The sequence below is a fragment of the Fomitopsis serialis genome (genome assembly GCF_022376445.1).
Source record: "Fomitopsis serialis strain Sig1Antser10 chromosome Unknown B0H18scaffold_26, whole genome shotgun sequence".
Lineage (NCBI taxonomy): Eukaryota > Fungi > Basidiomycota > Agaricomycetes > Polyporales > Fomitopsidaceae > Fomitopsis > Fomitopsis serialis.
Window position 1 is genome coordinate 382392 of NW_025954986.1, and position 24286 is coordinate 406677.

Here is a 24286-nt window from a genome sequence, read left to right on the forward strand (position 1 = left end):
TGCGCAGAGCCGTTGGAAAGATGGCGTGCGTCAGTGTAAGACGTCTTTGACGAGCGCGCCTGACTTGACGGGGGCCGCTCGGCGTAGGCAAGCTGGACGGAGCCGTTAGAGACGACGGACCGCCGTGCCTTTTCGACGACGCTCGCCCGCTTGAAGGTGTCCTGCCCGAAGTAAGCGCTGTCCTCGACCGGCCTATTCCACCGTGGTGTCGTGCTCCTGCGGTCGACACCCAAGACTGCGACGTCGACTGCTGCGTGACTTATACACAGCCCAGTGATCGAGTCGGGGCACTCACCTCAGGCTAGCGAGCCTCCACTGAGGCACATTGCGGCTGCGTGCCGTGCACCTCGCCTCAGTTGGGAGCGGGCCTGTCCGCATGTATTGAAGATATGCGGCAGGCAGGGAGCGGCCGCGAGGGAAGGGAGGTACTTAGAGTTGGAGGAGGAGCAGTGAGAGGTGTGTGACACCGTGTGTCGTGGCAGTGGTGGCTGCGGTCGGCATTCGCCGAATTGAGCGCTTCGCACTTGCAGACGACGACGCACCTCTACCAGTTGCTCTCTCGCCCACCCGCTCAGCCATCTCCCGCCTGCTTTGTCGTCTCCCAAGTCCCAACCTACCCACCGAATGTCCAGATGCGGCTTATCTTGCGGTCCTCTTGCGCTTGATCACTCCATTGTGGCAACCTTTGGTCAAACACACGGCTCTGGCGACACGCCCGCGCGACCCAGGACTCAAACGTGCGCGTAGAAGTCCTGCATCGAGCAAGAAAACTGGCGAACCACAAGGAATGCAGATGGAAGGACGAGAAGAAAGCGAGAAGAAGCAGGAAGATAATACGTGTAGTACGAATGGATAGAACGAGCTCGAAGGCTCAAAGTTCGAAGGTACGCCCCTACTGCCGGACACATCCCATTCATGGCTGCCTTGCTGGCCACGAAGACAGCTAATCCGTCACTCGGCACGACCTCTACGTCGTACCCGTCGCAACATACGGCAACACGCCAGACGCGCATCGCTGCACGTCTCACGTCTGGCGTGTTCCGTTAATTCACGAATTGTGACCAACGGTCATGCATTGCGTACGTCAAATCATGCGCCTGATGTACATGCCACTGACGAAAATAACGTCTCATCCCACGACGTGCGTACTTGCAGAAGCACCCGACGGGTCGATTGATTCCATACCCATGTGCGACGCGGCAACGGACTGTTGCCCATTCTTCCTCTATGGGTACGTCGAACCCGCTGCATCAGCAAGATCTGCCGTGCTGCTCATTTGATCCTGACCCTCGAGCACAGATGGCCTGGAGTCTGTCAACTGCAAGCTCAACGGGCACGACGCGGGCGAGCCCGACGCAGGTGGGCATGGCACGGGCGAGCGCGAGTTAAGCATGTATGCAAGCGCGACCAGGACAAGCACGACCAGGACGAGCGCGACGGGAGCAAACACAACGAGGACGAACACTAGCAGGGCAAACATGGCCAGGGCCAGTCAACACGTCCAGGACGCGTACGACGCTTGCGACGCCGTTCAAGTGCACGGAAATAGAGAGCTTGACGACCCTTGCCTGCAGGTACCGAGTCAAATTTGCAAGCTGACGGATCGGGAGTGTACACGCCCGTGTTTATGGAGACCGAGGATGTGTTGCCCTGATACAGAGTGCATAGTAAGCTCAAATGGTATATTGTCTACTATGTATAGCCTATGGCTCGTAGTTCCACGTCTGCCTGTAATTCTATAACTTCAGATTGCAGAATGAGTGTAAGCTTTGACTCTCGTAGCTTTGGTGATATTACAGTGCACCAATGAGTATCACCGCTATGCCGAATTTGTTTTTGCATCCTCGTCAATGGGTTGATATACACAACGGACTAAAGCTATTGACCCCTATGGCCCACTTACACCCGACTACGCTGTACTATGGAGAACTATGGATTAACAAGTAGTCAATGCTGACGTCTACAGCCCTCTATAGCCCCTATGACACCTATCATGGCAATGTAATTTCAGTGGGTGCTATGGCCCCAAAAGCTTTTTCCTGATGGAGGCGGTGCTTGATGACGCGGTTCAACCCAACATCGGCGGGCTGGAAGATTCCGATGCAGTTTGCGGGAATGAACATCAAGAAGATGTTCGGGAACTCCTTCCAGACGTAGAGGCGGAACTCTTCACTTGTATGGACAGGATAGCAGTCGATGATCAGAATCGCACGTTGGTCGCTCGGGAGGTTTAGTTCTTGTATCTTTCGTTCGATGTAAGGCTTCAAGATGTGAATCATCCACTGTGGTACCCGACAATGAGTGATGGCATCTTGTCTCAATGCGAAGCACGAACCTCTTTCATTGTCTTCAAGGTACTAAAATGACTCGTTTTCTTTGCGCTTGCAGCTGACGAGAAGTTGAATCCACGGTTCTGTGCATCACCCATCCTAAGGCTCCAACTATTTACTATCCATATACAAATATTGAGGATATATACAGTATACAGTATATATATAGTATATATATGGATATATATGGTTTATATGGTTCATGTGCTAGTACAGAATAGTGCCTAGACTTCTCCCATTCTCTCCAGTGTAATGGGCAGAGTTGGCTCAGGCAATTGTAGTTGCTGCAGTCACATGGAACTGATGGAGTGAGCAAGAACTTGAATGGGCATGGAATGAGAACTATGGTAACTATGGTACAGGCTCAAGCTTGCAAGCTCGGCCATGATAGTACCTCACCAAGAATGATAGGGGGAGGGGTATAAATACAGAGGTTTTCAATGTACATACCTCATGTGCATCAGGAAAGGTGATTCCCTCAAAATGAGTGTTGCATCTTGCCAATGGCTGCTTGTGATTTTCTGGCTCACAGATGATCCAATTTGAGCCAGTGTCTCACAGCGTGAGACTGTTGCTCAGCCGGCGCTATCGGCAACGTACCAAAGGGCGCTCACACTTTATTGCAGACCCACTTGAGACTTGAGTGTGGCTGGCTTGCAATGGACATGGAACAAGGCTGTCGAGAAGTGACCAGGGAGGTACAGTAGAGTTTTAGAAATAATTGTATGTAGTATCAGAGGTGAAATGGGCTCACAGTCCAAGACTGTCAATGGCAACTAGGCATGATGAATGTGGGCGGGAACCAAGCAGGAACACGGGTATAGGTTGTCGGCTGATTGGCCTGAGCTGGAGTCTCGCTGTTGCTTTTTGCTGAGATAGGTGCTCACCAAGGAGCATTCCTGAGCAACAATCTTGCCCATGATCGAGAGTCTCACATCTTGCCTTTCACGAGAAAATCCTGTCATTCAGTTTTCCTGATGTGATTGCCCTTTGGGCATCATCCATGCCCAGGACACTTGCACTTGTCAGATGCTGTTCTGCTTGTTTCTCACATTTGTATGGGCCTGCTTGGGGGCTCTATACTGAGCAGGGCTCTGGGGGAAGCCTATGAATGCCTGCCGCTCACTGGGAGTCCAGACTGAGGTCATATATGAGTCAATAAAGTGAGTGGAAAAGAAACAGGAAACAAAAAGAATAAAAGAATGCAGTGAGTAGTCTTGACAATATTTCAATAATACACTGAACAACATCTCTGTTGTATCTGCAGGATCCTGACAAGGCAATTCAACCCAATACCTCATCTGCCATTCCCACCAAGAAGACCACCATAGCATGGCCTGCAAACTGCACAGCCCATGAGATCACACAGGAGCAAGTGTCTCCAAGTCAGTTCACATCTGACCATGACCAAGATGTTTGTTCAACACAAATGAGAATCCGAGTCCACTCTCAATGGATAAACTAAGACCACCTGTCAGTGCCAAAGCCATCACTGACAATTGACCTGAACCTGACCAGCATGCATGATCAAACCCACATACCAACAAACAAACTGCAAACCCAACAAAACTTCTGTAAACCAACAAATAACCTGTGATCAACAATTGACACAATGACACTCAGTAAGGTGACCAGACTGCACATATGGATGTTGGACCTTACATAATGTACCATATATGGTAACCTGCAGGACAGCAGGGTTACACACTCTTGAACACACCAATCTTCATCTGTCTGGTAAGCTGGAGATAAGATAGCTGCTCATGGAAGGCAGTGATGTATTGAAGTGCCCAAAGCCCCTCCTGGTCAGCTCAGAGCCTTGTGTTAATGTGCCTTGCCATACTTTGGAATTAACCATATACTGTATACTATATTGTATATATCCATATACCCTGGACATGGTACATACATGGATACAGTATATGGATAAAACTGTATATACCCAGTATATACATGAAATGGTTGGAGCCTTAAGGTCCCATCCCATTGGCGTCTGAATCGGGAAGTGATCGTGTGCTTTGCCCGCTCCATACTTGTTGAAAAGGTAGGATATCTCCGTCGGCACTTGTGGCAACACATAAAGTGTAAGCCCGCTTTTCATCCTTCGCCGCAACATTCACCTGACGCACTCCTGTCTCTTCGTAGGTGGTGTTGTTGTTTGGTAGGACATACACGCCGGTCTGATCCATTCCGACAATGAGTGTGGCTGGGATGTCATACATGACCACAGCATGCACAATGCGGAAGAATGTGCGCTCGCACAGCTCTGTGGCGTTGTCTGGGATGTGAGCTGCTGCCCGTGTCCCCTTCCGAACAGACCAGCCAAGAACACTGGAGAAGAAGTCGCCGACAAAGCGCTCGGAACACTTGAATGTGTCCAACAGCGCTGGCTGGAGCCGTTTAATCAAGGCGAGCAAGATAGACCGCCCAAGTACACGATTGACAGGAATTCCAGACTTGCGCAGGTTGATCAAGCGCGTCTTCGCTTCGAAGATAATCTCCGGGTACTTCGTAAGCACCCCCGCTCGGCCAGATGCTGTCAAGACTCTGCGATTTGCAACACTTTTGAGGGTTTGTGTCGACCAGCGCTTGCCGTGCTTCGACAACCAGTGCTGAATGGTTCCCTTTGACAGACGTGAAAAGAGCTCGGGGTGATCACGCTGGAGACTCCGTGCGAGAAGCGTTGCGGACCAGCCAACCTGGGGCGCCATGCGATTGATGTGAGTCCATAAGAATGGGTGGAACCAATTTGTCTTCTTGTGTCGCTGCTGTACGACTCCGCCGTTCTTCCCATTCCGGATCTTCTTCCAGGCCGCACCGTGCGGCCGAGAGATCTCGGCAAGGTCAGCCAGCTCCTCCCGGTCATCACTCCCTCCCGTTTGCTGGTGTTGCAGGCCAGTGCTAGCTCTGGCATTTGGTGTACGAGGTTGGTCCTTCTTCAGAGCTCTTGTCCGTGCACGATGGCGTTGCTGACGAAGTCGGTCAACTTCACGTTTGTGCGCAGCCTTCACTTCACGCCGCTCCCGTTCCTGCTCTGCCAACTTGGCACTCCTTGTGTCGCTCGCCTTGGCTTCGTTTCTCCACTTTTCATGTGCTTCGTCTCGTGTCATCGATGTCCATCCAAACATATTCAGCTTCCCTTGCTTGTTTGGTGGCAACTGATCGATGTCCGAGTCATTGCCCATGTCAGCCTTCTCCTTCCTCTTCTGTCCTCTGGTGGCCCTCGGAGGTGGCTTGAGTGTGGTATGTATGCTGTCATCCTCTGATTTGCTGCTACTGCTGATGAGATCAATTGTAGCGGAGGGCTCCGACCTGCTGGCTGCAGTGGGCTTCGGGACAGGCCGAGTTGGCTTCTTGAAGAAGTCATGGACTCTAGGCTTCAAGTTGAGAGCTTCATCCTCAGAATCGGAGCTCGAGACGATGACGCGTCTGCGAAGGAAATCAATGCATTGTCAGTTAATGTACTTACAGAACATGGAATGCCCGTGCTTACCTTTTCTTAGGAATACTTCCACCTGTCGCCTTCGCTCCTCTGATCAACCACTCAAGCCATGCGGTCCTGATAGTCTCGCGTTCACTGCCAGTCATTGGCCGCATGCACGTCTTGAAGAAGTGTATTAAATCCTCGCAACGACGACCTCGCTCGGTGAATATAATCTCCTCATCCCGGCCGAGCGTGTGCGTTTGGAACACACATTCCAGGGTGCGTGAGAATGCGGCGAAGGTACCCTCCTCCTTTTCGAAGTCTGCATCCAGGCTGAACTGATACATTGACTTGGATGGTTCCAGCGGCAGCGAAGACGGGAGATTGCGAACGAGTGATGCGAGGTGATTGATGCGAGCAATGAGTGTGTTCGAGAGAGCTGGTTGTTGCTGATTAGACAGCTTGGTTTTACGGGTTCCTTGTAGCATAGACATGGTGGCTGAACAGAAGACAGATTTATTTCTCGTCAACAATGCGTAGGGGGCCTCGCCGCTCAGCGCTCAGCGCTCAATGTTCACGGCCACAACTGTGTCACGTGGACTGTGGCTACACTGAAGCGCCGAAGAGTGGTTGCAATCCTGGCTCATGTCACGCATAACGGTAGTACGGTTGCTAAGATCTAATCCTATTTGAGTGTCACGCTGGGTATGGCGGTTGGTACCATACACTCCGCTACAGTACGTTCAGTTCAGGAGACTGCAACATTGTAGGCATTAATGACTACAGTATCCGAGTCCTTCGATTCAATCCACTTCGTTGAGTATAAGCATCAGCAACTGTATGGGTCCTTGTGTGATTGCCGGCAATCATGTGATAATGCGCCGTTCCGGGGCTGCGGGGCTTTGCGGGGGTGGCTGTTGTTCCGGACTTCGTCTCGCTCGAGCCGTTCAACGCGTTGAACGTTTGCTCCCTCCATCCTCCTCGCGTATTATCTGGCGTATCTTTCACAGATTTATTAGCATGTCCGTCGCGCATGGAATACGAAGACTTGGTGTCCTTGGGGCGGGTCAAATGGGTACGTCGACGTTTGAGCTCATGCGACGCGCACCGTTATTCCACGTCCGCGAGCCAACTCGCCAGCCGCGATTTCCTCATCAACGGTAAGGAAGAGCGACTAGCTACGCAGTCCGGGTGTGCAGGAAATCTCATCGCTCAGTTGGCCTGGCAATAGTTCAAGGACGCTTTGATCTGACATGTGGCGACCTCCTGGACGTCGAATTGACCGTCAGTACGGAATACTTCTCATCAGTTCGAGGTTCGAGCAAAGGCTTCAAGGTCGCATAAGTCTTCTACTTTTCGAATGCTTGCTCTTGGACCCATTTCACGACGGCATTTGACTGACATGCGATTTGTTAGGTCTTGGAATAACGTACGTCTCGGCACTGCACGCACGAGTACCTGTCTTGCTATATGACCGATCTACATCGCAAATCCAAAACGGTCTCAACCTAATGGATAAGCTGCTCGCGAAGGACGTCAGCAAAGGGAGGCTCACCCCAGAGCAAGCAAAGGAGGCCCGTGACAGAGTCACCGTTGTTGGTCAAGAAAAAGGATTGAAGGGCATGAGAGATGCTGACATGGTCATCGAGGTAAGGTGGTCTTTCCCATGATGCTCCTCAACTTATACTGTCGACAGGCTGTGTCTGAGAGCCTTCAATTGAAGCAATCGATATTCCGCGATTTATCGGCGGAGGTATCTCCTAGCGTCATCCTGGCATCCAACACGTCCTCGATTAGCGTCACGAAGATTGCTGCCTCCACTATTCCTGAAGGTAGCTCCGCCGCAGATGAAGCAGGAAAGAAGAGTGCATCGCGTGTCGTCGGTATGCTCGCCCTGTTCTGTTAACTGTCAATCGGCCGACTCTAGTCTAACTAGGCTTGCACTTCTTCAATCCCGTTCCTGTTATGGTGCGCCGCTTGCCGCAGAGCCATACATGAACGTACTTTTTGATATAACCCACAATATAGAAACTGGTGGAGCTTATATCGGCGCTCCAGACATCGCCGGAGACTCTTGACCGAGCACGCGCCTTCGCCATTGCGTGCGGTAAAGGTGCGTGCGCGCAGGTTAGGCCTTACAAGATGCCATATCCGGCCTGACACGTCGCGCAGAGGTCACGACATCACAGGACGTCCCCGGCTTCGTGTCCAACGCACTTCTTATGCCATTCATCAATGAGGTGCGTAGAACGTCCTTTGGAGCGCACGGTCTGGAAGCGCTGACTGCGTCCCGATCTGCGGCTCTTTGGCTGCAATGTCCCCCGTATAGGCGATTATGTGTCTCGAAAAGGTCGGTGCGCAGGGTGCCTTTCTCCGCCCGTCTGACGAAGCATGTATCATTAGGGCACTGCCACTCGCGATGACATTGACAAGACGCTCAAGCTGGGTATGAACCATCCCATGGGTCCGTTGCAGCTAGGTGTGTATTCTCTGCTCCACAGCCAAGTTCGTTACTTATCGTAAATCCGTCGTAGCCGATTTGTGAGTGTCGTACGCATCGACTACATGCACCGTTCTAAATCTGAGATGCATCGTCGATCATCTGTGACGCCCGTTTCTCTATCGATCCACCCTGGTCTCGGAATCCTCGACCAATCTGAATCCGCCGCGCCGCAAAAGCATTGGACTCGACACCTGCCTTGCGATCCAACAGACGCTCTACGTTGGCACCGCAGACTCCAAGTATCGGCCGAGCATACTTCTAGAGCGCATGGTGGATGCAGGCTGGTATGGGAAGAAGAGTGGCAAGGGCTTTTATGAATACCCACAGTGAAGGACTGCAAGGGGACTGCAGCGTGAGTGTGGTAGTCTTTGAATTGACGGGGCGCTAGGAGCTAACTTGGACCATTCTGGCAGCGACTTTCGGTCATGGAGGCGCATGGTCGGAATGCTTCAGTCGGAACGTGTGTCTAACCTTCACGTGGGGAGACGTCCCGTCTTGGTTGCCTCACCTAGGACGCGTGTTTTCGGCCTCAAGTTAGGTGAGGAGACGTGGTATAGCTTGTAAACTCTCTTGTAGCCATTGCTATCAAATCGCTGCGGCGCATGCATCAGTACGTCAGTGTTGTGCATCGGATTGCTAATTGCGTTAGGCCGAGGAGCTCTTCGAACTCGCTTCTCGTCTTCATGACACCCAAGACTTAGCGCTATGCACCAAGCTCACGGCGGCAGCGGATCCGAGGCCCCTGCGTGCAGCGCTTTGGAGTGAAACGTATGCACGGCTTGTTCACCATACATCCATTTCAATGCCAGCCTGGACACCTATCCAGTCGTCAAACCATCTTCCAACGATTACTATTGCGCGCGGAACTTGCATGTTATCGATGTCCGTGTAGCTCACGGAGCTTCCCCTAACTTCCGATGGACCAACTCTACTCTGTGTAGCAAAGTCCGTCCGCCCGCGACCGCCGGCTCGGAGTCGGATGCGAGTCTTGGGCCCTTCTCGGGCAGGCCGGCTCAATCACGAGTGCTCCACAAGATTCGACCTTCCAATCCCAGGATTGCCCTGGCCCCTCCGTCCCGTCTGTACATCGTAACACGTTCACATTGTTACCGTCTTTCTCACAAACCCTCGGTCCGGAGGACCTATCACCGTAGACGCTCACGGCCTCGACGGACTACGCGATCCTAGACACTTGGCAGTGCACAGTGTGGCGAGGGGCAGGCAGTCCACGCAGGTGGTCTGCCGTTGCTGCAGGGCACCACGGAGGTGGCAACAGGCCCATGTCATTATGCTGTAGTCATCGCTATGACTTCCACCTGCGCCCACACCCACCGGGGCCACAGGCTTGTCGGATACATTGATCGCGTATGCTTCCATCCATCTGTATTCGGATCGTTATGACCTCCCACAAAGTCATCAGACATGAAGACTCATGGCGGTCGCTTGACGCTCATGGGTGCGGTGAGAGCCGCAAGGACCGTACACCATGCTGTGCTGTGTCTAACCCCTGCCTTCTCGCCGGTCTCCCACTGTAATTTTAAGACATGCATAAAAGCCCCCGTCTTCGTACGCTTGCTTATACTCGCCTTTCAGACTTGCACGCCCTACACCTTGACATCGCTTTCACGTCGCATAACGCAATGTGTACTACCGAGTGGTGAGTTCGTTCTACTTAGTCCCACCTCTTGATCCAAAGGGTCTGACGTTCGAGTTCGGCTAGCTGGGGCAATCAACATCGTTATGGTAGCTGCAACGTAAGGCCCCGCCTCAGTTGTGGCGAAACACGCGCTCCCTTAGCTTACCCAATTTCAGCATTATGTCAAACAATACGAGACCGGTGTCAAGAAGGACTGTGGATCACCGACATGCGGGCTAAGTAAGGCCCATAAACATACAGCTCGGCAATGTAACTGCCCCAAGGTGTGTGCTGTGCCTTACCGTGCATGGGTTCTGCGTGCTCATCAAATCCACTAGGTATACCAGGAGGAGCGACGGATCCTAAATCTCATCCGCTATTATTGCGATGCGTGCCTGGCTCAGGGATGGAAGACGTTAGAGCGCGAGTCTGGTCGGCAGTATTGAGATCGCTTATTTAGTTTCGGTTGATCACCAGTATTCTAGCGCTATTTATGACAGGTTCACGACGACTTACTGCAGACCTTATCGCTTTACGGCCCAATGGTTGGCAGTGCCATGCGACCAGAGCTTCGTCCTGTCAGTGACGGCGAGGTCTCAGACTGACATTGGCATTCGGTAGCGAAGTGCCGTGATGTTACATCGATACTCTACAAATGGAAAGCATCAATAAGATGTATCCGCGCTCGAGTGTATCCACCATTACACCAAATCCATCCTACAGTTCTTTGAGCCGCCCTTCCGACTGCGATAGAAATTTCCCAAGGTCTTCATGGCCTGTCCAAAGGTCTCTGTGACTACGGCATTCTCTGCGATCCATTGAGGAAGCTTCTCGCGAATTCGCGGAGAACTATAACGGCAATCGACTAGCACGAGAGCAGCCCAGTCATCCCGATGCCGAATAGCGCGCCCTACAGTAGCTAGGTTCAGCTGCGGCACATACTGTTACACAACAAACGCACCAATACTTTGGTTCACTGCGTTCATACACATGTTCTGATACAGCTCGGCGGCGGCGTCTTTGCAGCCATTCGCTAGTCTAGTACCAGTCTCGTTTGTCGTGAGCTGTTGTTGCAGCCTGTTGACGTATTTCATGCGTTCCTGAAGCTCTGGGGAGCCAAAATTGGCGTAAGGAAGCCCGACGATGACCACAGCACGAGCGAGGTCATCTGTGAAGTTGAGACCTTCGGACAGTTTTGCTCCGATTACCGCGAACAGCAATGCGCCACCTTTCCCGATTACTTCTCCGGTGGCGTCTGATCGATTCTGTAGTTTCCTCAGTGTGATGCCTTACGTGGCGATGCAGTGACCTGACTGACCTCTACGACGCGGGCTGCAGCCGAGTACTCCCTCAGCACTGTCTCCACTTCTCCACTGTCATGGGGTTCAGAGAATACCTGGTCGTCATCGGCTGGGTCAGCTTGTTACATAATTTCACCTAGAAATCAGACATACCTTCTTCTTCCCGTTCAACTTCGCAATCAAGCCGCTCTTCTGCCATTCTGCCATAACCCCATTGAGAAAGCTATACGAAGGAAGGAAGACAACGATTCCCGCAGGCGCAACGTTGACGAAGTTGAGTAAGATCTGCCCGAGTTCCGTAATCTGTAATGTCATATTCATATAAAGTAAGACTCAGATTGCACAGATGACGGTCATACGGTTTGTTTGTGACTCCGCTGCTCGAACTTGAATTGCAGTTCCCCTCCTCTGGGGCCTCTCTTCAGCACTAGGGTCTGCAGGCTTGTCGGTGGTATAATATGTCCGCAGGAAAAATTAGTGAGCCGTTCGTTCGGTACTGTAGAGAACAGTTGCTGTATGACGTCGGAGATCTAGCATACCACCGCGACGGCCACCGTTAGTTCCTCTGACCAGAAGCAGGGTCCGATGAAAAGACCTCTCACAGGAGACATAGTACCTCCTGCCAGTACGACCGACCTGGCAGAGTCAATGACATCTTGGAAGTGAGTGGCAGGGTTCAGCTGTTGGTACTTTATCTCGACTTGGCCGTCCACAACCGCTAACGTCACTCGCCCGTCTGCTCCCAGGACGGACCGTGTCGTTAGTATTTTCGTCAACAGTTGTAGCAGCAGGCAGAACCCACCGTCATTAGCAGAGGTCAGCGACGTGATAAAACCTTCCACGGCATGGAGGGGTGGGGTCGTCGTCACCAGCCGCGCGACTTTGGCTAGTTTTACGGGATCTGGAGTGCAAGGAGCCGAGTGAGGTCATCGAACCTTGAACATCAGTACGAACATGCGTATTGGTGACTGCAGCCGCTCACCCTCTCCCGCAGCCTTCTCCAGCGTCTTCACCGTATATCCAGATATTTTCCTCGCGATCTGGATGACATATGGCAGACCTTCAGTGACTCAAGAGACCAACGAGCAATCGTCTCGTCGCACCCTACTGCTCCGGAGATAGGTCTCCACCTCCAGTAGATTCACACCCTCTGACTTGCGCCCGAGCCTCTTGAGAAGCTCACCAGGTGTCATGACCTCCACGCCCTGTCCACGCGTTTTCTCTGATCCTCCTTCTGTGGGCAAATTCTTCTGGCCCGGTTTCTGCTCCGCCACCTGATTGCCCAGCTGACCAGCAGTTGTCCCTTTGTCGGGGTCTCGTCTTGAACCTTCCGCCACTCCTCTACGTACCGCTGAAGTGCGTCAAGCAGGCCCATCAGGCGTGTCAGGTGCAACGCATGATCGGTTGACAGCCGGGTGCGGAAGCGTGAGAGGTAGACAGAGAGCTGCTGGCGCGCGGCAGAAAGGGTGCGTACAGGTAGGCGGGTGGTTGAGAGGGAAAGGAGGGTGGATATGAGGTCTGCATGACGCAAATGAGCTTGGGGTTGAACTAAGCACGATACAACCGTCTACTTACTGTGAGCCTCGTCTACGATGACAATCTGATTGGTTAGATCGACTCCAAGGGCTTCTCGGGCGTTCTTTTGGAGAAGCAGATTATAGGGCAGCAAGACAAGCTGTCGGACAAACATCGGAGGTCGGCCTGCAAGAAACGGTGCAGACAAGCTAGAACTCACCTGTGCTTGCGGTATAGCTTGGCGCGAACCGAAGTACGGGCAGACATCCGCGTTCTGACCCATCTCCACCAAATCCTCGATATCTTTAGGCGTTGCCTTTCAAGTTGCATGCACCGCCTAAACACAGCATCAACTGGAAGATTATTATTGCTCACTAGAATTTGATCACGAACGTCGAGCATCCGCACTTCATCCTCGAGTGGAGGAAGATGCGGGCATCGACGCTTTCCTTTCTCTGACGATGCAACATTGTGATCAACAAGATGCCAATGAACAGCGAAAGGAATCTTACCGCCGAGTAATTGTCGGCATGCCTCATCAATATCTCCAGGTCGTCTCCGTAGTTCTTCATTTATACACAGCTGTTTTCGTGAAGCCAAGGACACTGTCCGTGCCGAACTGCTCAAAACATCCGCTGCCTCAGCATTACTATCTTCCGTCAGCGGCCGTTTGGCGTTGGCCTTGATGGACGAAGACGTCGTTGCATCAACCGACCGGGTATGATTCGGGGTTGGTTCGGGGTGAATGGTAACATTCAAGTCGATTCGTAGCTTCCGGAGCTCATGCATCACCTGAGCTAGCTGTGAATGTGTCCGCGAAGCATAGTAGATTTTGGTGCAAACGGGTTCATCTTCCTCGTTTGTCCCAGAACGTGACCCATTCTGCAACCTGTGAATGCAGCATGTCAGATAATACAATATCGGGCACTGATTAGGCTTACTTGTGCATTAGAGCACGGACAGCAGGCGAGAGATTGCTATACTCGTCATCTGAGCGCCCTTCATCTGTATCGTCCGGAAGAAAATCGCCGTCATCTTCTCGCGGAGTATCCTCGTCTGCGAGTTTCTGGTCCAGTTTGTAAGTGGGAAGTTGAGGATATCAAATGAGAGGGGGTCAATCAAGAACATGAACATTGCGTCACTTTGCTAAAGTGTCCGTCAAGAAGGATCTCACTGCGGCAGCTCCACTCAACAGTACCAAAACAGTTCCGATAGTGATGCCTGAAGGAAAACAGCTGGGGATCAAGGTCCACACCGCGAATGAATGCTTCATGGATAGTATCCCCCAATACTAGCCATATTCGCTAGGAGACGTCTGGAGGGTCCGATGGCATCCACCGTACCATGATCCGCATGATGCACGAGCCTCCCCAATTCATCTAGCCACAATTCTTGAGAACATATTAACGACATACCTGTTTCTTTCTGACGTGTCCACGAGCAAGTTTCCTCATCTCTGCCTCTTTCTTCCGCGCCTTGACCAATCGTTCTGCATACTCGCGATCCGCAGCTTCGAGCTCCCGTCGCCGCCGCTCGAGAGTCTGCTCAAGCACCCAGTCAGGACCTAGAAATTCAGTTGCAAGGTTAGAGTTTCATATATTTGCATGGGGCATACCGTCAGTAGCCACCGACAATGCATCAAGTTGTCCCTTCCGCGCGCGCTCTTGTTCGTCTTTCAGCCATGTTAAGGAGGCACAGAGCAGGCTAAGAGTCTTTCCCTGTGTTGTATAAGCACGTTAGCCACAATTTACTTATGCCTTCCAATATATGGCTCACAGTTCCCGTCGGACTCTCAATAATCGTCACCTTTCTATCCTCAATCGCAGAGTATAGATGTCGCATGAGGTCGAGTTGAATCCCATACGGCTCGAACGGAAATGCAGGGAAGCTCGGTGGTGTGCTTAGTTTCAGCGACATGTGGTGTCTCGTTCGATAGGTAACGCGAGAATCTTGTGAAGTTACAGGTTCAGCGGCATGAAGGAGGAGGACGAGCTGAGGGCGCGTCAGGCTGCGGCGACGCGTCTGTGGCTGAGAACGCGTAGAACCACGATCACGTGCGTTTCTGCCAATTGTCGGTGCGCAACGTGTCACGCAGGTTGTGTTTAGTTATGTACCTACTCAGTACACGGCACAGTAGTTAGACGGCTCCAGGCACTGTGGTTTATAGCAGCTGTCTCTTCGCTTTCTATATAGGACGAATATAGTAGTAGTACGTCCTTGTGAACATGATCTGGACTTATTTGAGTCATTATGATCCGAGGGGCGTTCCCTAGTAACTTACGGGCATTCACAGCATCAGCATTAGTCCAACCAGAACAGCTGTCGCACCCTTCCAACTTGAACCTGTCCGAAGCTCTGGCGAGCGCAAAGCGGACACTCCAGCGACCCTCAGGTTTCCCGTTGGCTCCGTTGAAAACGTTGTAGCCGTCGTGTACTATGCCATGTTTGTGAATGACGTAGCCTCGCCCTGGCCCTTCGTCGCTTCAAACGTTTCGTTCAACAAGCAGGTCTGCGTCGAAAATGGCGAGGGACCGCAATACGACGCGTTCGCCTGCGACGGGTCTGATGACATAGTGTACGCAACGTTCCAGATGATGGTGTACGTTCCTTCGTCGGCAGCGACATCGCAGCCAGAGGCGCCTGTACTTTGGGCAGGAACACACGACCCGAGTCCTGTGATGTTGTCGGTGTTTGACTGGAAGTGCCCAATCTTCGTGCCGTTAGGTGCGATCAAACTGGTGTTCACGGCTTCCACGAGCCCTAAGAATTTGGGTGTCATCAGCCGTTGGGATGCTGGGGAGCACACGACGTACCATAGTACCGCGTTGGGGGCTGCGCCCACCCGAAGAACACGGTCGACCTGCACTTGGCTGGGTGGCACCAGAAGGGTAAATGTGTCGGGCAGCGAAACTGCATATGCCAAAAGGGGGAGCACTAGGAGCGAGAAAGTGAGAGTCGCGAATGTGGTTACGAACAGAATACGTGAGTAGGCTGGAGCTATGTGTGAGCCTTCCCAGTCTCTGATGAAGGGCAGATAGTACGGTCACCTGAAGGTGAGTTGCCTCTGCATATTGTCTCACTCATCGCAGCGCACCCGTGGGTGGCAGGCACTGCCAACGTTACAGCGAGGCGACCACGCCCACCATCTGTCAATTCCTGGCAGTGGAATACGACTCGGCCCGTTCGGGATGCTTGGTACTGCGTGGGCTGTCTACGTCCGACTGTCAAAGAAGAGCTAGTCAGTCAGGCGCTGTGATACCTCCGGACTGATCAGCACTTCAGTGTTAGACCAACTAATCACAAGATTGAATTGTGACTTATGGGCCTACGATTGAGTTCGCAAATAGCATCGCACATTCTTCCCTGAACCTGACCGCATGTGCCGCGTGCTGTGACCTGGCCGTTCTAAATTGTGAAAAACGGTGCCAACGGTGAGTCTGATCATGTCTCCCCGTAACAGCATCTTGGCGAAAGCAACGATACTAACAGCCGCCAGTGGCAAGCCCCCTTGGGCACGAGAACGGAGGTGCAGCATACTATCTAAGTAGTATCAACTCAACGGCAGTTGCTGCCTAACAAGAAAATCAGCTCGAAAGTTTACATTTAAGCGTATGGGGACCGTACCTCATCTACGAAGGCTTCGGGAAAAAATCGTCCCAGCTTGAGCTGTCTGCTAAGTAGCTACGGTGTTAAGGATTCTATGATGCTCTTCTCATACCGCTGGTGCGCAACGGCATACCCAACGATACAACAGTATCCCATGTCTAATTGGCAATGAGCACCGACTCCGAGGGCGATTGACAGGATCGTGTTGTTCCGAAGTTGTTCGGAAATCCGGCGATCATACCTGGGCACCGGTGCCTTTAGTGCATTCCAAGCTAATCTCGAAGCAATCTGGAGTCGGAAAATACCATTCACTTTCGCACTTTCGCAAAGGGAATGGGAGCTCACCTGTTTGCCTACGGTATTCTTGGATGCCATGTGGCTCGGAGCGACCATTGCCAGTGCACGACTATGAGGACACATTGCTGAGGATGAAGTCTAAGGGTTAGCGTAGACAATCTCCCAGCCTTCACGGAAACTCACCTATCATCCTAGACACTCATAAGATCCTGTACAGGCTTGTACAGCAGGACACTATCTGTCGTGTAAGGCCACAGTGGACACGAACGAGCGACCCGCAGAAATCATGGTTTATAGCGCCACCGAAGCCCATAGAGTGCATCGGCATTAACTGAATGTATATAGAGACAGACGACGGCACCACCGTTACATCCATTTCGACCCAACCAGGTTCCACAGCCTCTCCCTGACTGTAGTCCGCACCCGGTCTTCCTCCTCCTTCTCCTGCATGCGCTTCTCTTCCTTGGCTTTCAGCTGATCCTCGTCCGTCTGCGGCACTGACACAGGCAGCGGCGCCCGTGCGTTCGCGCGCGCACGCGCAAGGATTCGCTGGCGTTTTGAGAGGGGAGAAGCTTGCCTGGCAGATTTTGCCTCCTGCGTAGATGCCGCCGCAACCGCGTCGATGTTTGTACTTGGGTCCGCCGCGTCAGCAGCGCTCGTTTTGGGCGACATTGAGGCGATATAAGCGTCTATGGCAGATGTTGAGGGCGAGGGGAAGGCAGATTCTTCGCCTCGGGCGGTGCTGCTTGTGTAAGGGGCGTGCTGTCGACGTCTTCTACATCCTCCGCAGCCTCTACTGCCTCGTCTGTTGTCCTCTCGCGTGACTCGCGATCCCTCTTGCGCCGCTCCAGTCCTCTTTGCATCGTGGAAGCGGGATGGGCAGCATCGTCGGCGGGCAGGTTGTAGAACCCTCCCCAGTAGTAGAAGGCCCCTTGAAAAGAACGGTCGATTACGGGCCTGGACCTGGCCATCCCGAGTAAGAATGGAGTCTCTGCGATACACGACACCCGTCAGGCGCTCCATACAAAGAGATGTTGCTGACAGGGTGGACGCACTAGCTCGTTCTACCCGGAGGTCAACCGTGATCATCTGACGCTTGTCTGCTGAGTTGCGGAATCTACCTCGTGCATGTCGTCCTCTGGCGAGACGTAATCCTCAGGGTTGAGAAGGCCTTGAAGGTCTTCCAGACCGATACCGCCTGAGCGGGCCAAGTCGACGACCGGCGTGTCGACCTTCAGCAGGTGGGGGGTCTCCGGGGTGCGCTCGAGAGACGCGGTGTCCTCAAAGTTGATCCAGAAGTATGGGATATACAGAGAGCGGAAGTCATAGTCCTAGAGTCACATTTATTAGTCTGGTGACACAGCGGTCGGTGCGCACCGCCAAGCAGCTGAACTCACTCGCATGACTTCGTACTCGCGAATCCGCCCATAACGACGCTCCAGTCCCCGAATCATCGCCAGTAGCTCAGGCATGGTCTGTATGCCGTCCCATGGTCGCACAAAGATAGTTGTTTCTTCTGGAGGTACCGGGTCCCTGACTTTTGAGTGTCGTGACGAGGATTCAGGGAGTGGTGGTGGGAGGTCGAGGTCAGACTCGATCGACTCGGTCGTCGCTGTCTTTAGCGTTCGTCGAACACATTGTCTGACGACTCGCAAGCGATGAGAATGATGGAAGGGAACTGCGCTGCGCCTCAGGCCTGCATGGTTCATGCTCGTGGATGCGAAAGGTCAAGGTCGTCGGCAACTTCAGGGAATTTGTGACAGTGAGCAAAGTCACGCTGTGACTTTACTTATCTCTGATTGATGACATAAGTAACACTTGTAGTCTGTTAACAACTTCCAATAGTGTACAACTTACTTACAGTACGGCTGTAAGTAAGCAAATCAAAGGCGATGATACTATGATAGTAAGTATCAACTGCTCGTTCATTCAGCACAACCAGCGGAACTCATTGCTTGGTGATTTGACCTTTGTTCCTGTCTTCCATGGACGTAAGAAATCGCTACAGGACATTCCAGCTATGTGCTCAGCACCGACACTCATTCCTCCCGAGTTATCCAGGATTATATGCAGGCTTCAGACCATACACCGCCGGCCCAGAGCCTCAGCCGTCCACAACGACCACTCCTCCTAGTCCCTCCAAAGGTCGATTCGCAGCCTACAGACAGGCACTGAATGCCCTAGCAGAGCGTACGCGCACCCCTCTACCCTCGCTGATATTCTCCTTCGCGGTGCTGCACGAGCTGACCGCGATCGTCCCGTTCGCGGGCATCTTCCTTGCCATGCGCACGCTCAACGTCGGCGAGCGCGTGCTCAAGTCGTTCCCGAACAAGTTCATGGATGAAGCTGCCTTTCGTGCGCCTCACGACACGCCGCCCGAGGAGCTGCCGGACTTCTGGGTGAGGCTGAGGAGGCGGTGGTGGCTCGAGGGCAGGCTCATGGCAGAGCGTGTGGGCAGGCGTTATGGGATCTTTGGTTTCTCAAAGAATGGCACAGAGGGTGACGGCGTTCACCCTGATGTGGCCTCCCGACAGGAGCCGGTGCTGAAGAAAGCAGTACCCGATATTCTCAACTTCTCGATTGCATATCTCGTAACGAAGGTATGTGGAATTATGTGCGCGCTGCTTGTGGGGAAAACAACTGAACATTTCTTTTGCAGTCATTGCTTCCTGTGCGCGTCGGTCTTTGCTTGTACTGGTCCCCTCCGTTCTCCCGCCGGGTCATAGAGCCTACACGGATGGCGATCATGCGACTCGTCCGTCGCGCCTCCACATGTCAATCGCGCGCCCGCCTATAGGTCCGCGCGTTGCATAGGTTTCGCGAGATTTCGCGCGCAACGCACTGTCAACCAGCGAAGGATCGTCGGCGTTTCTGTCTGCTATGCTCGCATCAGAGTGCTCCTTCATTATCCCTCGTGGGGCCCTCATCTGCAACGGATACTACTGCCCCTCGGGCGTGCAGGGCACTGACGTTCGCAATCAACTTTGAAGGCCTCCTGGGACAGTCCTTACCCTTATGTCCGACAAATCCACTTAAGTACACCAGATAGTTCTCAAACAGCAATGCGAATTACATTGGACATACAGCGAGCAGAGCGTACTAGGGCTACAAACATAGAGCAATATGTACAGCAAATATCACAGCGTAGATCGACTTCCGTGCGATACAGTAATAACCTCGACGTGTCCGCGCACGAATTTCAACTCAGAAGTCCGTCGGTGTCCCCGCCAGCGACCAACCGTAACGACCGTGTATGTTCAATGAAGCTTCAAGCCTTGTGTCCGAGCGAGAGGGTGCGGGTCGCCTTCACAGCGCGCCCAAGGAGGGACGGTTTCGGGTCCTTGAACTTTGGCCATCCTGGCGTACTGACGTACCACGCGTGTCTCCGGCTGGGGTCGTAGCCTCTTCCGTATCCCACGTCTGCGCCGTGTCCCTCTCGCATGTTCTCCCGCGCAGCGGCATCCATCGCGTACAACCTATCCTCCGAGGTGGGCTCCGCGACGAGCGTGGCCGTCGTGGATTCGTTGCTGCAGCGGGTCCCCCTTGCGGCTCCGTTAGTCAACCGGTCAAGCACAATCCACCCTGCCTCGTCCTCGCGGCCGACCAGCTGCAACTCAGTGATCACATCATCCATACTGGAAACCTCCCCGTTCTTGAATCCCAGAGACAAACGAGCGTGCTTCGCGGATTTTCGCAACCGTGGGCGTAAATGAGTGTGGTGGTCTTCCCTGGCGTCTTCCTTCCGGCTCCCTGGACCCTCCTTGTCGCCCGCGACATCCTTAGAACCTTCTTCCGTTCCATTATCTTGCTTGGTGCGGTCCTCACGGTCATGCAGAGGCTGAGTCTGAAGAACTGCGGAAAGAATCAGGCAAGAGAACGTTGAGACGACCAGAGTGGGACGTACTGAGTTCAGAGCCTCTTGCATTTCCACAGGCAACGAATGACGGGAGGGCAAAGCTGGGGTCACCACAATCATGGGGACCCGCGCCTGCTCGACCGACATTGTGCTCATGCTAGACCGTGAGGAGGATCCTAATTATTGAAAGGGGCAGGAGTAGCATACGCTGAGGTCAAAGCGACGCGGACACCCGAAGTTAAATAGCACGAGTCGGCCACAGAGCCACAGAGGCCGTTTCAGGTGCCCCGCAGTGGCCACACCGGAGAAGCGTTCATACGTTTGAGTCGGACCGACCCCGCGACGAGACCACCGGCTTCGTGGCACTAATCTGTTCTGATCAGCGCGGATCGCCTGGCACTCACCATTGTGCATGTAAATGAATTGCGACTCAAGCGTAGACACACGCCGGTTGTCATGGAGTCTGGCATAACACGTCTAGAATAGGAAAGCGATAATACAAGAAGTTGCGTCGGACAATGGAAAGCAGGCAGTCTAGAGTCTCACACCTGGATGACGATCTCCCAGTCGCTGCTGACGCCCACGCCAGGATCCTTGATGACGAGCACGCTCGCCGTCCCCTGCTTCTTCGTGTTGGAGGCGACACCAGGCGTATACTCCCATGCACTTCTTTCCCGCCGACCTGCACGCTCTTCGGCTTCGCGCTGCCGAACACAACCACCCTCTCGACCCTGACCGTGGCCATGTCCTTCGCAAAGTCATTGCCTCCATCGTAGGTGGACAGCGCAACGCCATCGACAGCTTCTCCGGGCTTCTGTGCAGCAAGATCGGTGCTCCGGATAAGGAGACCTTTGTTCTGCTTGCCAGCAATGAACTCGCGCCAAATGAACTTGCCATCGCGATGGGAGAATGTCTCGCCGTCGTCCAAATAGAGCTCGCCCTTGGCCGCACCACTGGTGTCGAGGGCAACGCGCAACGTGAATGGGTCACGCTTCATGAGCAGCGAAGACCTCCGTGGACGCTCGCGTGTGGGCACGATCGATCCGCCACGGATGAGGAAGGGCACCTTGTCCAAGGCCGCAGGACGGTGACGTGCTTGCCCTTGGACGCGCCCCGGTATGCTTCATAGTTGAAATAGTCATAGTAGACCTGGAGAAGCGTTAATCACTTGCGCATAGTGCAACTTACGACAGTACGTGCCTGGTCTTCTGGGAGATAGACGGAGGCTTCGGTCACTCCCTTTTCTGTGATGGGCTTCACGAGCAGCCCGCTTCCGCCCAAGAAGTATGGTCATCGAGTGAGAAACCTGCCTCGTCCTTCGGGAACATCACCCAGTGCGGCCTGAGACAGGCAGACCGGTCACGCTCGTCTCCTAAAGGCTGTGTACCACACGGGCAGAGACTGTAGCGCAGGCGGAGGAACGAACGGAGGATGCTCTTGTATGGCTCATCAAGCAGGTAAGGCTCGCGACGCTTGGTGTCGATGTGGGCGTGCGCACGGAAGAAGGGAGAGAAGATCCCACTCCGTACCAGCGCACGAGCATCTCGGGCTCCGGGTTTCCGAAGAAACCACCGACGTCAGCTAGACGTCATGAGAGTCAGGCCTGCAAGGGAAGTCATGAGAGGGCGACTACATCCGGCGAAGCTGAACCCTCCGACATTGTTCGCAAGAACCATCTTGAGACCCACAGCCATGTGTTCCCAGGTACCAAGGTTGTCGCCCGTCCACATGCACCAAATCGCTGCGAGCCCGCGTAGAATGACCGGGTAGGACAAAGGGCCGCCTCGGCGGATCTGTGCGTGTCGTGACCGCCTGCGCTGTGAGGTTGTGCTACAGGAAAGCAACGTCAGACGGTACATATACGACGGAAACAGATACGTACCAGTAACATCCCGTTAATGTTATGAATGTCACGGTGCTCCCAACCACCGTGGTGAATGTTGTCGCGAGGCATGCTGATTTCGGGACCATTAAAGATCGCTGGCTGGGGACCGACATATTAGTACAATTGGTGAGTTGGCTGGTGGACGTTATGACCAACCTCGTTCATGTCGTTCCAGACGTATGTATCTATGGTGCTCTCGGTCCACGACCATTTCTCACCCGGTTCAATCTTGAACAGAGACGTCCACCAGTCCCAAGAGTTGGGGTTGAAGAAGTCGATCCAGGCACTACTGCCACTCCAGCACCAGCCCTCGTAGTTGTTCTCGCCGCCCGGTGTCTTGACGAGGACACCGAGCTCCTTCGCCTCTTTGTAGACAGGGTAGTCGTCCGTGCGCTTCAGATGCGGGTCAATGATGACGACCATCTGCATCGCAAATGAGTGCTAGGTCACACCCGAATACAAGCAGACTGACCTTGCGACCGATCGCTTCGACGTCATGCGTCATGTCCACTGGGTCCGGGAAGGTCTTCTTGTCCCAGATGAAGTACTTGTGTTCCTCAGCATACTCGATATCTAGCCAGAACACGTCGACCGGCATATCTTCCGCATCGAATCGCCTCTGCACATCGCGCACATCGTCAGAACTGATGTAGTTCCACCGGCACTGGTGGTATGCAAGCGCCCAGTGAGCAGGGAGCGCGGGCGTGCCCGTCAATCGAGTGTACTGAGCGAACACATCTGCGGGCGTCGGCCCAGGCATGATGAATACGTCCAGGATGCCGGACTCGGAGATCCAGTGCGTCTCAGTCGAGGTTGCGGACGGCCGGCCAACGTCGATCCACGTCTCGGAGGCCACTGCGTTGAAGATCGCAACAGTACCCTCCGCGGAGTGTGCGTGCATGAGGGGGATTGAGCCGTACAGCGACATGGGCGAGTCCGGGAGGTACTCGAACACGTCTGCGTTGTACAGCCGGTAGGGTTCAGAGAAGTGCGCGTCCTCGCCAGTCGTAGTCGGCAGGTCAAGCCTCGTCGCGTGCTGAGGGATACCGTAGACGTGTCCGTGATTGGGGAAGTTGATGTCAATGGAAAGGGACTCGGGCCTGCGTCCAGTGATGAGACGGACATCGCATACGAAGAGAGGATACGCACCCTTCGGCTTGGAATCCGTCCAAGAGCCAAACTTCTCCTCCCAGAAGCCGTCCTCTTCTCGCCCTCAAACCATGCCCGGTTGTTTACCTGCATGACAACTGCGAGTCTTCCGCCGGCGCGTCGACAGGTACCTTCTCCTCACCTGCCGCCTTCGTCCGGAAGTGTTCCAAGTGCAGGAGACCACGGCCATTGAGCACGACCTGCGGCTTCCCAGCCCGGAACAACGTCACCGTGAGCGGGTCGTAAGATACCACGACCTCGATGTCCTTCTTTGTGACGTACGTCGCGCGAACGTCCTTTTTGCCCACAGACCACTTGACGTCGGGGCTGATAGTAGGCTCGGCGACGAGGGCCCACGACGACGCCTCGTCGTACCGCTTCCTCAGACCATCGACCTCGTCCATGCGCACGCGCACGACACCGTCATCGTGAACGCGCACGTCTAGTGAGAACTTGACATCGGGATACAGCGACGACTTCACCGCCGCCACGAGCGAGCTTGCTCGGAGAAACTGCCACGCTAGAAGGGTCCACAGAGTACGGAGACCTCCACGACGGGCTCTTGCGCCCTCGCGACAAAGCCCGTCCTCGCCGGCAGAACGCAGCTTGAGAACATGTCTTGAAGTCCTGCTGTTTCACTGCAAGTGCGGCCGGGAGAACGGCCAGGAAGAGCAACGAGCTGAAAGCTCGCATAGTGTACCTCACTCCCTCTTTGGAAGATGGTGTTATAATGGTGTGTTTTGCGCCGTCGCGTACGTATGGAGGAGGAGGAGGAGGAGGATGG

The 24286-nt window shown here is 53.7% G+C and overlaps 9 protein-coding genes across 9 annotated transcripts; 3 read left to right on the top strand and 6 right to left on the bottom strand.

Moving 5' to 3' along the window:
- Positions 1-4300: 4300 nt before the first annotated feature.
- B0H18DRAFT_1118347 (uncharacterized protein) lies at positions 4301-6248 on the bottom strand (the record flags this gene model as incomplete). The annotated part of the gene is made up of 2 exons (XM_048033775.1): positions 4301-5759; positions 5824-6248. The coding sequence occupies 2 exons, from the start codon at positions 6246-6248 to the stop codon at positions 4301-4303; spliced, it is 1884 nt and encodes a 627-aa protein (XP_047894470.1).
- Positions 6249-6774: 526 nt separating this feature from the next.
- Positions 6775-8587, top strand: B0H18DRAFT_875265 (3-hydroxyacyl-CoA dehydrogenase; the record flags this gene model as incomplete). Its single annotated transcript, XM_048040411.1, has 9 exons — positions 6775-6829; positions 7171-7403; positions 7451-7637; positions 7691-7722; positions 7783-7867; positions 7927-7994; positions 8084-8104; positions 8158-8237; positions 8434-8587. 9 exons carry the CDS (start codon positions 6775-6777, stop codon positions 8585-8587), a joined length of 915 nt encoding a protein of 304 aa, XP_047894471.1.
- A 1079-nt stretch (positions 8588-9666) lies between these two features.
- On the top strand, positions 9667-10474 carry B0H18DRAFT_1002424 (uncharacterized protein). Its single transcript, XM_048028370.1, has 4 exons — positions 9667-9914; positions 9978-10011; positions 10070-10177; positions 10232-10474. Exons 1-4 carry the CDS (start codon positions 9802-9804, stop codon positions 10337-10339), a joined length of 363 nt encoding a protein of 120 aa, XP_047894472.1. The 5' UTR covers positions 9667-9801; the 3' UTR covers positions 10340-10474.
- B0H18DRAFT_932268 (DNA repair helicase) lies at positions 10475-14699 on the bottom strand. The gene is made up of 18 exons (XM_048041736.1): positions 14486-14699; positions 14325-14427; positions 14125-14273; positions 13651-13775; positions 13222-13598; positions 13085-13164; positions 12930-13025; positions 12770-12869; positions 12486-12712; positions 12298-12414; positions 12177-12234; positions 11997-12095; positions 11797-11930; positions 11554-11724; positions 11348-11497; positions 11212-11289; positions 10855-11158; positions 10475-10803 (listed from the first exon to the last, which is right to left on the bottom strand). The coding sequence occupies exons 1-18, from the start codon at positions 14624-14626 to the stop codon at positions 10595-10597; spliced, it is 2718 nt and encodes a 905-aa protein (XP_047894473.1). The 5' UTR covers positions 14627-14699; the 3' UTR covers positions 10475-10594.
- Positions 14700-15143: 444 nt separating this feature from the next.
- Positions 15144-15662, bottom strand: B0H18DRAFT_875295 (uncharacterized protein; the record flags this gene model as incomplete). The annotated part of the gene is made up of 1 exon (XM_048040415.1): positions 15144-15662. A coding segment is annotated over one exon (519 nt), but the record flags the coding sequence as incomplete, so codon positions are not given.
- Positions 15663-16978: 1316 nt separating this feature from the next.
- B0H18DRAFT_1104001 (uncharacterized protein) lies at positions 16979-18556 on the bottom strand (the record flags this gene model as incomplete). The annotated part of the gene is made up of 4 exons (XM_048032602.1): positions 18425-18556; positions 18010-18374; positions 17734-17943; positions 16979-17374 (listed from the first exon to the last, which is right to left on the bottom strand). Exons 2-4 carry the CDS (start codon positions 18319-18321, stop codon positions 16979-16981), a joined length of 918 nt encoding a protein of 305 aa, XP_047894475.1. The 5' UTR covers positions 18322-18374; positions 18425-18556.
- A 41-nt stretch (positions 18557-18597) lies between these two features.
- On the top strand, positions 18598-19409 carry B0H18DRAFT_875280 (uncharacterized protein; the record flags this gene model as incomplete). The annotated part of the gene is made up of 2 exons (XM_048040412.1): positions 18598-19212; positions 19272-19409. 2 exons carry the CDS (start codon positions 18598-18600, stop codon positions 19407-19409), a joined length of 753 nt encoding a protein of 250 aa, XP_047894476.1.
- A 471-nt stretch (positions 19410-19880) lies between these two features.
- On the bottom strand, positions 19881-20849 carry B0H18DRAFT_1210546 (uncharacterized protein; the record flags this gene model as incomplete). The annotated part of the gene is made up of 2 exons (XM_048036377.1): positions 20517-20849; positions 19881-20456 (listed from the first exon to the last, which is right to left on the bottom strand). The coding sequence occupies exons 1-2, from the start codon at positions 20622-20624 to the stop codon at positions 19881-19883; spliced, it is 684 nt and encodes a 227-aa protein (XP_047894477.1). The 5' UTR covers positions 20625-20849.
- A 12-nt stretch (positions 20850-20861) lies between these two features.
- Positions 20862-24260, bottom strand: B0H18DRAFT_1002439 (alpha-glucosidase). The gene is made up of 14 exons (XM_048028371.1): positions 24037-24260; positions 23645-24014; positions 23499-23565; positions 22826-23453; positions 22510-22776; positions 22351-22452; positions 22232-22298; positions 22102-22209; positions 21991-22049; positions 21861-21940; positions 21669-21738; positions 21555-21617; positions 21151-21534; positions 20862-21124 (listed from the first exon to the last, which is right to left on the bottom strand). Exons 1-14 carry the CDS (start codon positions 24193-24195, stop codon positions 21011-21013), a joined length of 2538 nt encoding a protein of 845 aa, XP_047894478.1. The 5' UTR covers positions 24196-24260; the 3' UTR covers positions 20862-21010.
- Between the last annotated feature and the right edge of the window lie 26 nt (positions 24261-24286).

Coding starts and splice junctions, on each gene's coding strand:
- B0H18DRAFT_1002424 (XM_048028370.1), top strand. CDS start 9,802: ATGCATAAAAGCCCCCGTCTTCGTACGCTTGCTTATACTCGCCTTTCA. Junction 9,915..9,977: donor GCAATGTGTACTACCGAGTG/GTGAGTTCGTTC, acceptor GAGTTCGGCTAG/CTGGGGCAATCAACATCGTT. Junction 10,178..10,231: donor GGCAATGTAACTGCCCCAAG/GTGTGTGCTGTG, acceptor CAAATCCACTAG/GTATACCAGGAGGAGCGACG.
- B0H18DRAFT_932268 (XM_048041736.1), bottom strand. CDS start 14,626: ATGTCGCTGAAACTAAGCACACCACCGAGCTTCCCTGCATTTCCGTTC. Junction 13,165..13,221: donor ATGCCGACAATTACTCGGCG/GTAAGATTCCTT, acceptor TTGCATCGTCAG/AGAAAGGAAAGCGTCGATGC. Junction 12,713..12,769: donor CATCGTAGACGAGGCTCACA/GTAAGTAGACGG, acceptor TGCGTCATGCAG/ACCTCATATCCACCCTCCTT.
- B0H18DRAFT_1002439 (XM_048028371.1), bottom strand. CDS start 24,195: ATGCGAGCTTTCAGCTCGTTGCTCTTCCTGGCCGTTCTCCCGGCCGCA. Junction 22,299..22,350: donor ACATTAACGGGATGTTACTG/GTACGTATCTGT, acceptor GCTTTCCTGTAG/CACAACCTCACAGCGCAGGC. Junction 21,125..21,150: donor CGAAGCCGAAGAGCGTGCAG/GTCGGCGGGAAA, acceptor AGTGCATGGGAG/TATACGCCTGGTGTCGCCTC.